We start from the raw sequence: 14,380 nt of genomic DNA on the forward strand, positions 1-14,380 counted from the left end.
TAACAAGGAGACCTAGGGGTATGTGGAACTTCCACCCAAGCAAACAGTTTTCCAAAACCAGATGTCAGGTCATCAAAGTGCTGCCTGCTTGTGTTGGACAGTGTGTGTACCTAAGCTGATTCAGGTTTCATTAAATTTTCAATAAGTAAACCAGGGAGAAGTACTCTCATGCTCTAGTCACGTTGCCCTTTGGCATTAGAAATGCTCATGATCTGCACATTTCCAAGAATTGTGTTTTGTTTTGACCTGTATCATTGCTCTTTATGTGTTGCTTCTGAATAGTTAACCTGCAATTCTTATGCCAATTTTAAATGTTAAGGCAAGCAATACAGCCTCACATGATGTTGTGTTACAATTTGGGTTGACCTGGTTTCTGTGCAGAAGCAGCATGTGAGATGACTTGTTAGCTGGCACCAGGATACAGCCTAGAGAGCTTTGAAGTACCTGTTGCAACCAAATAGACTCTCCCAGTTGTGGTCAGTAAGCAGCAAAACTCGCTGGGAATAGAAGTGAATATGCAGGAGAGATGTCAGTGCGAACAGTTGTCCCAGAGTTACAGCAGAATTCAATTGCATGTCTGGTGAATAGGGTTCTAAACCAAATCCTCAGTCTCTTGGTCTGTACATGCTTATGCTCGTGTTGATTCAGAAAACGTTTCATAAAATCCTCTCTGGATTCAAATCAATAATCTATGATCTGTCTACCTTCAAAAGACCAGAGACTCTATTGGCAGAACAGTTCCCGGTATGGTAAGTTTCTTAAGGCATTAGACCTCAGGATTAATTTCATATTGTTTAGCACTTGATTGTTTTTATAAGGGTGGTTAATAAAACAGACAAACTGCAAAAACCAACCCAGGATGAGCACCTAATGTTTCTGCTTGATGTTAAAAGCCCATCTTTTTCATTAAATGACACTAGGTGATTCTGTATGTTGCAGTTTAAAAATAGTTTCTAAGTCAGCAAGCCAAGAGTCTGTAGGTTTTCTAAAAAATGATCTTTGCCAGATGTTCTGATACTAAAATAAGCAATAGTGAGAGTGTTAAGTAAAGTACTAACAAGAATGGCCAGAAGGTTGTACAGGAAAGTATCTCCTAGAGATGCAATGTAAACCCACACCCTTTACTGAGGGGTGTGCAGCAGCGTGAACTTTGCCTAAACACCTTCTTTGTCTGATCTGTACAATCTGCATTTCGGGAGTACGCTCGGTCACCACTTCAACCTGTTACTGGTTGTAGATCAATAAAACTCAGCACAATGGCTTTCAGAAAGCCAAGATGCTTGGTCTCATTGCTCACAATGGTGCAGACCACCCAAAACCAACTGATTTTCTTGTCTTGAAGGTCAGATGTCACATCATAAATACTTTACTAATTATCATGCCATGACTGCACTGATTCTGAGGTGGTTTTGCCAGTTTGTTAGTTACTGTCCTAAAATTGTTTATTAGCAATTAATTGTACCTGTAGCTCCTGAATTTATCCAGGAGGATCCAGGTTGAAAACTTAATTGGCTGTAATAAGGCCTGGATCCTAAAGCCCTTCCTCTAGTCAGTCTCCCTACAGTAACATTTCCCAAAAGGCCAGTTTGCTCCTAGCCAGTAACTGCTTTTCACTCTCCGCACAGAAATACTTTACAGAAGTTACCACTGTGTCAGACACCAGGAACTGCCTGTGGAATTTGTCTCAGCTATTCAAGGGATTAGTTTCAGATAACTGATGCTCTTCTGCTCCATATCCAAGTAAGGATAAAGCATCTCAGGACCAAGCTTTTATAACAATCCAGGAAGGAACAGTTGTAAACAGAAAAAGCTAAAAGATGGTGTTTCCAAAACTGACTGTGATCCATGTGACACAGCATCTGTTTCTCCCATTCTCTGGAAAGCTCCAGAAGCCAGGAAGCCCTGGTCTGTGTACATAGTACGGCTGCCCTCAAACCTTGACCCTTGGAAACCTCAAGTCATGGGCAGACCATCAGGAACGCAGGCAGGTTTCCATGAAAATCTGCGATTGGAGTAGATTCCACTGAACCAGAAAATTTCCATTAAAAGTCTGTGGTTTATCTAGTTCATATCTAATTCTGTTTTGTCAGACTATCAGGAAAGCTGAAGTGCTGCACTTCACACTAAGTTAGCATCCCATCATGGCAAACTTTTTTGCCACACTGTCAACTGTACTCTGGGCTGCATCGGGAGAAGCATGGCCAGCAGGTTGAGGGAGGTGATTCTGCCCCTCTACTCTGCTCTGGTGAGGCCTCACCTGGAGTACTGCGTCCAGCTCTGGAGCCCTCAGCACAAGAAGGACATGGAAGTGTTGGAGCGGGTCCAGAGGAGGGCTACAAAAATGATCCGAGGGCTGGAGCACCTCTCCTATGAGGACAGGCTGAGGGAGTTGGGCTTGTTCAGCCTGGAGAAGAGAAGGCTGCGGGGAGACCTGATTACGGCCTTTCAATACTTAAAGGGGGCCTATAGGAAAGATGGGGAAAATCTTTTTAGTAGGGCCAGCTGTGACAGGACAAGGGGTAATGGTTTTAAACTAAACCAGGGTAGGTTTAGACTAGATATAAGGAAGAAATTCTTTACAATGAGGGTGGTGAAACACTGGAACAGGTTGCCCAGAGAGGTAGTGGAGGCCCCATCCGTGGAAGCATTCAAGGCCAGGTTGGACGGGGCTGTGAGCAACCTGATCTAGTTAGCAGTGTCCCTGCTCCTGCAGGGGGGTTGGACTAGATGACCTCTAGGGGTCCCTTCCAACCCAAAACATTCTATGATTCTATGATTCTTCACATGCTCTGTCAAATGGACTATAGTTCATGGAATATGTGAGCTATACCTACATGCAGTTTAGTTCATAGTGAACTTTTATATCAGGCTGTACTACAGAATTGATACAAAGCTTGTTTGTATAGATCAACAGTTCCTCCTAGTACAAGCACCCAACTCAAACATAATCTTAAAAAGCAGCGTTCAAGCAAGCACCTAGGCTGAACCCTGAAGGAAACATTTCTATTGGCTTCACTGAGACCAGGATTTACCTCGTGTGTATGGTACACCAGTGAAAAACAGCCTGGGTGGACAACAGAAGCTGGACAGAATCCCACATTTGGAAGAGAGGAATGCTTGGATATAAGAATTCAAGCATAGCCACCATAGTCTCCAACTGCTTTTTAAAAAGTAATTCTATTTAAGCTAATCTGTTTTTGATACAGTTGGCATTCTGTTGCCGGTTTGTAAAACCTGAAAGATTTCTTAAGCCAGGTTCAACCTGTAAAGCTACTTACAGGAGAAGTTCAAATCCATATCAAGTCACGTGAAGCCTAGGTTGCTCATCTTAGCCCCCTGCCATTACCTAATGCTAATGTTGGTGGTAGATCAGTGCTATCTGTCTTGCTAACTCAAGGTCTTATCTTGATCGCACTAAAATTGCAAGCAAATGTAAGCATGGCCTGTCTGTCTTCTGTACTGAAGTCTGAGCCCTTAGAGAATAAATGCCAACCACAGAAACAAAGATGCTTCCTTTTTGATTGAGGCTAAAACATCTTTACCCTATATGTTTTATATTGCTTCCACTGACATGCTATGAATGCCAGAAAGAAAAGCTCACATTGAACCCAGTTAATTAAAAGGATTCACACAGATGGTTTGCCTGGTACTTTACAGAGGCAGCTAATTAAAGCAATGTTAGTCAGTACCATTAAAATGCCAGATAAAGCTTTAGGAACAATCCTGATTAGGAAGCAAAGTTTACAAATAGAGCTTCGAGCAATGCAGTATATTTGCAGTTAATTAATTCTAACATATCTTAACTAAGGCACAGAATAATGCATGCTGATACCAGTATTAACGCCAAGATTTTTCAAAGTTCAAACCTGGCACTTATTAAAACAATCCACAATGACTCTAATTTCACATTCTGCAGGAGAATATGATATCATGAGGGAGTCTGAACTCCTCTAATTAGCCATGATTTAAAGAGCACTAGAAAAGAAACCAAGGCAAGTCCTGGTTGTAGAAAGTCAGTCACACATTAGCAAAGACAGAGGGAGAAACTGCACCAGACAGGAGTTATATTTAGACATGCAATATAAACAAAGCTTCCTTGCCGTTTTAGACAGATGCTGTGTTTGGAGAAGATCAGTTGCGCTCTCCAATATGTTGTCTCCAATATATGACTGTATATATTTTTTTGCAGTAACAGTAATGTGGTCTTGATCTGAAAACTTCTTCTGAACCTCATTTTATGCAACCAAATAGGCCCATTCACTTAATGTGCTAAAAGATAATCATATGCACAGGTATGTACAGCATGGGACCTAAACCATGGTCTTATTCCCTGTAATTGGAACTGACTTTTCTTACAATCTTCTTTCATCAAATAAGACTTCAAAACAGCAATAGAACTTCATCCCATATTCCAAAGACAGGCAGATCTACATGTTTTTGGGCTGCATGTTATGATTTAGCTGTTATAGGCCTAACGTCTCTGATCAGCTTAAAAGAAACGTAGATGAAAACAAACTACCTACTGCAACTCTCCACTGCCATTTTGCAAGCAATAGAAGTTTCACCATCCTCCTTCCCTTCTTTAGAAGCCACAGTTTAAAGGCATTTTGTGATTTCATAGTGATCCAAGCACTGCGGCACATACCAAGGTAAATCTGCAGTAAAATTTACTCTCTTCGTCCAATACTCTGAAGAGTCATGATGAGTCATTCAGGTATTGGTCTTTGCAAATGTCAGACCACAAGCCAAACACTGCTTTTGGACAGGCGTCCCACATGGCCACCACAATGTCCTCCAGAGTCTGCATGAACGGGGCCTCGTATCCAGACAAGAACCATCTGTATCCTCCTCTCATTTCTCCTTTTATTTTCATTTCTTTCCAGTTCTACTGCTCTTCCAGGTGCCCAAGGGGCAAGGGGGTAACTACGGGTTTGGCAGTCTCTCTTTCTGCTTTCCGTGAGATGATTCTCGGAAAGCCAAAGAAACTGTAGTGACGTTAAGTTTTGGGAGGTAGCACAGTCCTGAGAAGTGCCTCTTTATTCATGTTTTCCAGTGTTCCTGCCTAATGGGACAGTAGCTAAATTTGTCACTTGAAATTTTTGCTGATGACTTTCAAAGGATGTGTCTTAATTAGAGCATACATCTTACCATTCCAGAATGTCTATTACTAGCCAAAAGCACTGCATTTCTATGCCAAGCACAGGTGTTGTCAAATCTCTGTACTATTTATCAGATTTTGGAAAGGTATCATTAGACACTCTTGATTGCACTGAAATAATGATGTATTTGGTGCTTCAAAGGAGGAAGTGCAAATACCATGTCTGTCTCTTGAAGAGAAATGAAATGTCAGGCAAGGAATCCTAAATGGCTAACTTCTGCCATTCCCCTGCAGAATGTTCTTTGCTGACCCACTAGACTCTCAAATACTGCAGTACATGTATGTTCCACAGCCAGACTTGACATTTACCATTCAAAATATTATTAATATTTGATGGACCACTGTAATTAAATATATGCTTTTATGGAAAACTCTAAATGTCAGTGTTTAATGCCAGTGCATGCCAGCAGAAAACTGCTCTTTTACTTGAGCTCCCAGCTGAAATATGTGCATTCTTGTGGTGGCACAGTTTCACAAAAAAATCTCCCCAGGTTTATCTGATAGATAATGAAAGGGGCTGCGTCAAAACCTGAATTTTCAGGTCAGGTTTCTTTTACAGGAAAGCCCAAATGCACTGAATGAAATTTCAGCTGCATTCCTAGAAATTTGCAGTGATTCAGGCTCCAGAGAACAAACACTCCACTGTTACTGCCATAGAGCTCTTGTTCGAAATGCCTCTTCCCATGCTGAGATGCTAAATTCATGTGAATGTAAATGTATAGGGCCAGATTCACTGCCCAGTAGGTATCAAGTGACTTCCATTTCATCAGTAAACTATAATCCCTTTGCACAGTTTGTCAACTGCTAATAGTTAAACAATCTAGGGGATGTTTTAACATAAGGTATGGATAGCTTTGTGTCTTGGAAGAAAATTTAACCCATGTGGTGCAGAACTCGATATGATCTTGAGTTGCAACAGGAGGTTTCAGGGTTGAGTTGACACTGCCATCTTGTGCACTTTGTCATATGCACTGAGTTCTGCAAACAAAATGCACTCGTTTGCACATCTGACATTAAAATGCATGTAAGGGAAAAATCAGCTTTTGGGTGGCCTTTGAAGTCTGCCTTTGCCAAGTTTTGCCCATTTTGAAAACAACAGCAGCAAAAAATTGTGAAGGCCACCAGGAACAAACACACAGTACATAGTTTTCTCTTGACACGTTTCCACCATCAGTACCACCGCTCCTCTACCAGTAGGTTTGTGCCTGTGGGTAGCATCATGCATGCCCTACAGCACAACCTGCTAACCTGCAACTAAGTCTTCTATGGGTTACAACACTACAAATCATCAAAAAAATGATACCAGTACTAAAGGGGGAAACGAGGCTAGAACAGTGCTACTGATAGTGGGATTCTGTGTGTATACAGGACCCGATGCCTTCTACATTAAAGCATTAAAAAAGCCACATATATATAACAAGTGGCCACATAACTGCACCTATCTATCCTAATACCAAATGCTACAGCAGACAGAGCAGGAGAAAATACAGCAGTATGAGACATGGCCAACATTGCAGTTGATCTCAACATCCTAAGATTAACTGGGACAGTCAACACAAAGTGTGAATTATTAAAGTTCAGCAAAACAGAAGCATGAGGACATCACTTACACTTTGTAGCATGACAAAACTTGTCCTTTTATAATAAAGAGAAATGAGGGAGAAGGGAAGCTTTTCCTCCCCTGTATTTGTGATATTGCAAGTTGTCAAGAACATTTGTATGAAGTGTTCCTTTCCCATTGCTTCCAGAAGACTCCCTTTTCTCAGTAAGCAGCAAAATCACCGGGAAATCCTGTGAATACAATGGCACCACCTATCATCATGGCGAAATGTTTGTGGCAGAGGGGCTTTTCCAAAACAGGCAAGCAAACCAGTGTGCCCAGTGCAGCTGCTCAGTAAGTAACATGATTTGACAGAGCCCTGCTCTGCCTATGCTTCATTTCTCCTTTCCAGAAGACATGACACTGAAGTATAAGCAATTCATAGCAAAGGCTGGGAATTGAGAATTAATGCTGAAACTTATGAGTTCTTAGAGCCAGCCTGCAGCACCTGGTAAATGCCAGGCTACCTCTTACTCAAACACAGTGGACAAAGCTTACCCTGTCAAGCATCTGCTGTAAGTGAGCTTACAGTGCAGACACAGCAGGTAAAATACTGCTACTTGGCATATGTAGAATATTTCACGTCAACCTGACTGGAAAGTATAGCACTAAGCCACTGACTGAAACTAAATTCATTCGGACTGAGCTGATAATAAGTAAAGAGCCCCACAGGCTGGGAGTGGACAGCTCTGTAAACTGGCACTGGGCCACAGAGATGTCACCAATTCAAATCCAAGATATTTGAGCAGTCACCCAGTGACTCTTCAGAGCCAGTGTCTGAACCAAAACATCCCTCTCAATCCAACCAGCTTTTCAGTGACAAGTATTGGCAATGCTGGACCTCCTCTAATCAAATCATCATATTCTACATTAACTACAAATTTAACAGGCCAAGTACTGAACAGGCTTTATGACTTCCAGTTACTGCTAAGCTATTCCTCCAGTTCAATGGTGAGACACAACAGAGGGAGAGGAGGAGGGGGGGAACTTTACACTGCATGATTTTAGTACCAACCGCGTCAGGTACATTTTCAGCCTACGATAATTGCAGTTCTCCCCACACACTTTCACCTCTTCCTTTCTTCCCTAAAGAAGGGGACCTTCCTCTGTGCAACAACAAATTTAAAAAAAGCTGTTTAGACTTTTCATTGCTCTAATATTCTGCTTTTGCATACTAGAGTGGCATTTATGTAAACACGCATACTGGATTTAAGCATGTCCATAAAAAATGCTTACACAGTACCAGACAAATCGATGACTTCTTCTAAATTCTGCTTGTGTTTTACTGGCAGGAAGGAAATGTGTACTGTGGGTTGAAGACTTGTCCCAAATTAACTTGCTCTTTCCCAGTTTCTGTTCCGGAGTCCTGCTGTCCAGTTTGCAGAGGTAAGTTTGAGTACAATGACAGAAGTGCAGGCTCTGAATTTACTCCTTCCCCTGTCAGAGCTCTGTCTGTGCACCAGCAGTGTCACTCAGGATGCTATCTGCAAGTTTCCCATGTGCTCACAATCCAATGCATGTTGGGAAATTAAACCTCGAATTCCATCAGGGTAACATTGCTACATTTGTTCTCCTAAATTGAAACAAGGAGAGAATGCACTGGTGATAAAATTGCATCCCCATAACAAGGTAAATCAAGGCTTCAAATGATGTATTGAAATAGCTGCCATTGCTCTGTTAGAAAAGCTTTGCATAAAAGATGAGCTTCAATCTGACAGATTACCAGACCTGCTCAAGTTATGCCGGACACAAGAATTTCAATACAGAGGGTAAGGCCAATTACTCCAGTTTAAATTAGGCATCAATCTGTACTCAGGTGACTTCAATATTTTACTAGCAATTGCATTTTAGATCTTGTACACATACAGAACTTAATTCTAGGGGCCTTCCCAGCCTTTCTGAATGTCTAAATCTAAATGTCTGTCTAAAAGCCTGTCTAAATGTCTGAGAATTTCTGTATGTGTTTGTTGTGGTTTAATCCCAGCCAGCAGCTCAGCCCCATGCAGCCACTCGCTCACTCCCCTGCAGCGGGGTGAGGGAGAGAATCAGAAGGGTAAAAGTGAGAAAACTCATGGGCTGAGGTAAAGACAGTTCAACAGGTAAAGCAAAAGCCACGCATGCAAGCAAAGCAAGACAAGGGATTCATTCCCTCCTTCCCCCCGGCAGGTGGGTGCTCAGCCATCCCCAGGACAGCAGGGATCCATCACGCATAACGGTGACTTGGGAAGACAAACGCCATTGCTCTGAATGTCCCCCCCCTTCCTTCTTCTTCCCCCAGCTTTATGTGCTGGGCATGGCGTCATACGGTGTGGGATACCCCTGGGGTCAGTTGGGGTCCTGGCCGTGTCCCCTCCCAGCTCCATGTGCCCCCCCAGCCCCTCGCTGGTGGGGTGGGGTGAGAGGCAGAAAAGGCCTTGGCTCTGTGTCAGCCCTGCTCAGCCGTAAGGAAACCATCCCCGTGTGCTCAACGCTGTGTCCAGCACAAATCCAAACCATAGCCCCGTATACCAGCTGCTAGGAAGAAAACGAACCCTGTCCCAGCCAAAATCAGCGCAGTATTTTATCTCACTAGTAGTATTGTGGCATTTGAATCACCACTTCTAGGGTATCTAAGCACCTATGGCCAGTTCTCAAAGATGCAGATAAGCACCTAAAGGTACTTATGGTTTTCAGAAGTGCCACTCTATTGATATCAGTGATGCCAGGCTGCTTTGAAAAACTGTCCTGCTTGCACCTTTCTGCACCTACATGCTTTGGAGATTCTGCTTGTTTGAACTCAGTACTATTGCATGGTACAAATAAGGAGTATTATATTGTCAGTTGTATAATTTTGCCTTTGGTGCTAGAGCTGTGAAACACAAACTAGCATAGTCCCACAGTCCCTGTCCTAAGGAGTTCACTGAGTACCCACACTGGACCAAAAGCTCTGAGCTGTGAAGGGGCTGAGCCAAAAAGAGGGTACTTCAGAGTGCATCAGTGCTTAATGCAGCGTGATGCAGAGATGGTACAGCACGCTTTGAAGGAACAAGTTCCTGGATAGCAGCTGTGTAATCATCTCAGTGCAGGGAGCTGTGCCAGCTCCTTAACCTGCAGAGATGCAGTGGTAATTAATTTAAGCATGGCACCATGTAGGACCTGAACTCATATCTTGGTGGGGCAATGCTGTGTGCTGCATAAATACATCAGCTGAGTCAGAGCAAGGATGAGGATGTCTTGTTTTGGAGATTGTTCCTCATTCTCTGCTGCTTTGCCACGTTACTCCACAGTATCTTTACAAATCTCGAAACATTTTGCCAGGCAAACTGCTTATAAAGCTGTCTGATCTCTCTTGTGTGTATCAAGATCTAGCACAGCTCATGGGAAGGAAACTGAGAGTCAGTTTCTGCTCCCCGTATGGCCAAATATATTAACATAATATGTTAAAATTTGCTGGTTTTCCTTTTCATTCCTCTACTGCTGACTAAAGAAGGCTCCACGCACTATGGTTCAGATGCTGATTTATGTCAGGATCCAACTTCTCCTTAAGTTAAGGGGAAAGTTCTCATAAACTGCTTAGAGGATAAAATGCTAACACATAGTATGCACTAAGGTAGTGAATCCAGGATAGATCTGGGTGAGTTAACTCCAGGACTGGAGGCATACCTGCATCAGCACCATGGCTCTCCCAAGCCAGAATCACACACTACTGCTGCAGCAGCTATCCTGCTTTGATAGCTTGTGATCTGTACCATTAATGTAAGGCTCCTGATGTGGTGGTACTGCTCTGCATTCCAGTGCAATGCTTGGCACACCTAGAGCTAGGCTTTCAGCCACTATCAAAGCAGTGTTATCTGTACCTGTATCTGAATTCCAAGGTCGGGATAAATTCCAAGGTCCCCTCCACACTAAATGATTTTTCCTGTTCTTGCACAAGTTTTGCAAGAATCAGATACTATTTCACGTTCCATGGCTTGTCTTACCAAGGAACACCTCTAAATACCTCTCTGAAAAATTCTTGAAGCCGCATTCTCTGTCTAGCCTGAACTGATCTTTCCCTGCTATAATTTCCACCATAGCTTATGCTTAGTTATGTTCGTATTTATGAAGTTGTCTTTACAAAGAAAACAGCTGGACACTACTCCTGACTAGAAACTAAGGGTTTCTTCTTCTTTCCAACTTTCCATGAGTCACATGTTTGGCTGTGAGGAACCAGAGCCTGACTCTGCAAGTCCCTCACATTGATTTGCAAAAGCATTCATTACTTCTGCATCACATGCACAAATGACAAGTGCTCTAGCAAAACCTTTTCTCTTTTAAAACACAAATCAGAATGTCCTTACTTTGTTATGAGTGTCTTTAGTGCTATGAGCCTTATTCTGTAGTACTTTTATTGGCCTGATTCAAAAAAACAGTGCTGAACAGTTCATAATCTCTACATGAAAATATAGGATCCTGTGAGCTTAGATGGGATCCAGTCTTTAGCGGGCCAACTTCTCGTGCTCCGTGCCATAACTCATTGCATGTGCCTGGCTTCCTGGAAGAGCTGCTGGTTTGTGTCTAATGAGTCACGCACTGAGCATGGCTGTCACTTCTATCTATGAAACAGTCTATCTTTGACAAATAGATGAAAGCGCCTCCCTGGTTCATAATCATACCTGGGGGTGAACTGTGACTTAGCAGTTTTTATTAAATGAAGAATAAATAAGAGGGAAAAAACAACCATATAGGTTCGGGGACAGGAAATTTTCAGGACAAAATATGGCTTAATTTTTCTTGAGATATATATGTAATACAATGTTATTTATTAATGACTACACTTCAGAGCTGACTACAAAAATGTAATTCAGGATTCAGTTCTCAGTCAAGTTACATGTCAGGCAAGAGTAACTGTGCTTGTGGGTTCCCTCAGCCCACAGCAGATGGAAGGTCAGACCATTTAGCCTTTCTCTGTGAGCTAAGCTAAGTCACGTCTCCTCACCTTTGCCTGAGATCACATAGGAAATGGTTGCTGGAAATTACCTTGCTCATAGCATATTGTTAAGCTGCATAAATCTGATAGTAAATCTTAATCCTAAGTTTGCTTAATGTGTGGGAAGGGATCTTGCTTTTGGTCTCTACAGAATCTGGTACAATGAAGTCAGCCTACAGACTGACACTTCTGCACACTGATGCCACCTCCACCCTAAATCTAGCTGTAAAGCTGGATCAGATTTTTCCCCTAAGTATCTCCCAAGGTGTCACACAATTACTCCCCTAACTGATACTGCTCTGCTTCACGTACAGGAGATGGAGAATTATCATGGGAACATTCCGATGGAGATATCTTCCGGCAGCCAGCCAACAGGGAAGCCGTAAGTGCGACCTACAATTTAAAGACATGTTTTCCTGCTGTGCTGTGCATGCCCCAGTACTTTGAGGAAAAAGGAGAAAAGGATGATATCAGTCTGAATATCTACTGCTTCAGCCTGGATTCTGTGAATCTAGCCCAAAACAGGTTTCTTCGACTTCCGCAACCCCCCTAATAAACTCAACCTGAATTCATTAATAACGCTGAATTACCAACTCCCATGAGCTCCTGCAGGCTCTTGGTTCGGTCTTTGTTGTGTATGCTCTATAAGAATGAAATTCTACAGCGTTTTGTTTGCTATGCAAGCATTACTTTTAAATCATAATTGCAAACACTTACTTCCCAGTTGACATATACACATGTATATATTTACTTCAGGGGTTTTACTGCCTTGGGGGCTAAGAGTATCCATTAACAACTTACTCCTCAAGAGATGATTTTATAACATCATTTGGAGAGAATAAGAGCTTTTAAGCATTAGGTGCGCTACCTAAATACATGAACCAACAGGTCTTTGGATTAGTGAGAAGAATCATGCCTTATAGGTGCTGTTATACACTATCCTTCATGCCCATGGGTATTTTGGAAGATAATTTTCTGAAAACAACCAGTGGTTTTTCTTTAGAAAACACACTGCACACTACTACTACTATTACTTCCCTTTGCAAATAAAATGAGACTTCCCAGGCTGTGACACAGATTCTAGTAAGGTTCTGCTCAGTCTGTGCAAGGCTAACCCTGGCCTTGCATGACAGTTTAAAACTGCAAGCAAACAAGAAGCTGGATGGTCATACTGCACATGCTCTGCCGCTGGAGCCCCAGTAGAAAGCAGTTTTGATGAGGAAAACTGGACAGGCTTACAATTTTTCTCATCTAATCTCAAAGTAGAGTAGACATCAGTACAGTAGATACCTAGCTCTGAACACCACTTTTTTTTTTGTCCACGGAGCAAAACAGGCATTTCTGGGTTGTGATTCACCTCCTCATGATATAGAGAGCTACAGCAGGTCAGGTTCTAAAATTGCCTCTCTGCCCATTGACTTGATTAGGGACTTGAGATGACTGACTTAGATAAAGACACCTACGCTGATATATACAGTCTGGTGAGATGAGTTACAACTGTGTATGTGTAGATGACTTCATTACCACGTTAACTATCTGCAAAACCTGAACGGCCTTTATTTAGTATGGTGCCATTTATTACATTTAATCATGTTTGATGATAGTGGCAACACTCTCATTGCCTGTGTTAAGCTTCTAGTATGGTGTCCTTCCCCTTGTTCATTTAAATGAGACATTTACTTTCCTGCTCTTTTTCTGTCTCCAGAGACACTCGTACCATCGCTCCCACTATGACCTGTCACCCAGCTCTGCGAGGCAGGTAGTCAACATTCCACGATTTCCCAATGCCAGGAGTAACCGTGGAGTCTTACCGGATCCCCAGCAAGCTTCAGGAACGATAGTACAAATTGTCATCAACAACAAGCATAAGCACGGACGGGGTAAAGACAAGTACTTCCTATTGTATTTCTCTGGGTCAGGAATCAATCACCTTCTCAAAGTATACAGCAGAATCTTGGAAATTCACACGGGTATCAAGAGACCCAATGCAGATCAGGGAGACAAAAAGCAATATGCTGTTAAGGATACAAAATTGGGTCTTGACTGAGATCAGTTGTGCCTACACATACAACAGTGTATTTCACTCTGCACAGGCACCACGCTATCATGTTGCTCTCTGAATTACTTTGTGGGATTGTGCTATGTAATTCTGAGAACACGTGCAGTGGTTAGGAGGGAAGTGAGCACTTGTGCCGTAAAAGGACACCACGATGCCTTTAGATTTGCTAACTTGTTCACAGTGACTTGTCCAGTAGGAAACTGTTTGTGGTTATTTTCTTTACAGTGTCTCCTATTTTGTAAGTTTACTAGCTGTAAACACCGTGTGTTTAAACTGCCCCGCAAATCTCAGACCATAAAGCTTTGCCATAGTATCAGGAGGTTTTCTGACTCCAAGGCTTAGCAAATTATTCTCAAGAAAGACAATATTGTGACTTCCCCTGCCTTAAGCTAATTGTCTGGGATAGTGGGATACAAGGGGTGCTTTTCCTCCTCCATGACTAATACTAGAGGTAGAGGAGGCAATTCACTTGTCCTGGATTCCTGAGCTGTAAAGAGGCAAAGTTAATTAAGGTAATGAAGCTCACTCTAAAAATCCTTTAGTGCCCTTTGATAATATAATATAGGACATATTACATTATGGGGACAGCAGAACTTTGAGCCAACCTTATCCCAA

At 42.4% G+C, this 14,380-nt stretch overlaps 1 protein-coding gene across 6 annotated transcripts in view; it reads left to right on the top strand.

Moving 5' to 3' along the window:
* The window catches only part of CHRDL1 (chordin like 1), a 39,518-nt gene that overhangs the window by 17,857 nt on the left and 7,281 nt on the right, over positions 1-14,380 (top strand). For 3 of the 6 annotated variants that reach the window (XM_009646611.2, XM_035902209.1, XM_035902224.1), the window contains exons 4-7: positions 6,907-7,052; positions 8,051-8,144; positions 12,021-12,088; positions 13,412-13,586. In XM_009646611.2, the coding sequence (XP_009644906.1) occupies positions 6,907-7,052; positions 8,051-8,144; positions 12,021-12,088; positions 13,412-13,586 (483 nt within the window). The remainder of the gene's footprint in view (positions 1-6,906; positions 7,053-8,050; positions 8,145-12,020; positions 12,089-13,411; positions 13,587-14,380) is intronic. The other 3 variants (XM_009646618.2, XM_035902214.1, XM_009646626.2) reach the window with 2 other exon arrangements.

This window comes from Egretta garzetta, unplaced genomic scaffold, assembly GCF_000687185.1.
Source record: "Egretta garzetta isolate BGI_Z169 unplaced genomic scaffold, ASM68718v1 scaffold411, whole genome shotgun sequence".
Taxonomy (NCBI): Eukaryota; Metazoa; Chordata; class Aves; order Pelecaniformes; family Ardeidae; genus Egretta; species Egretta garzetta.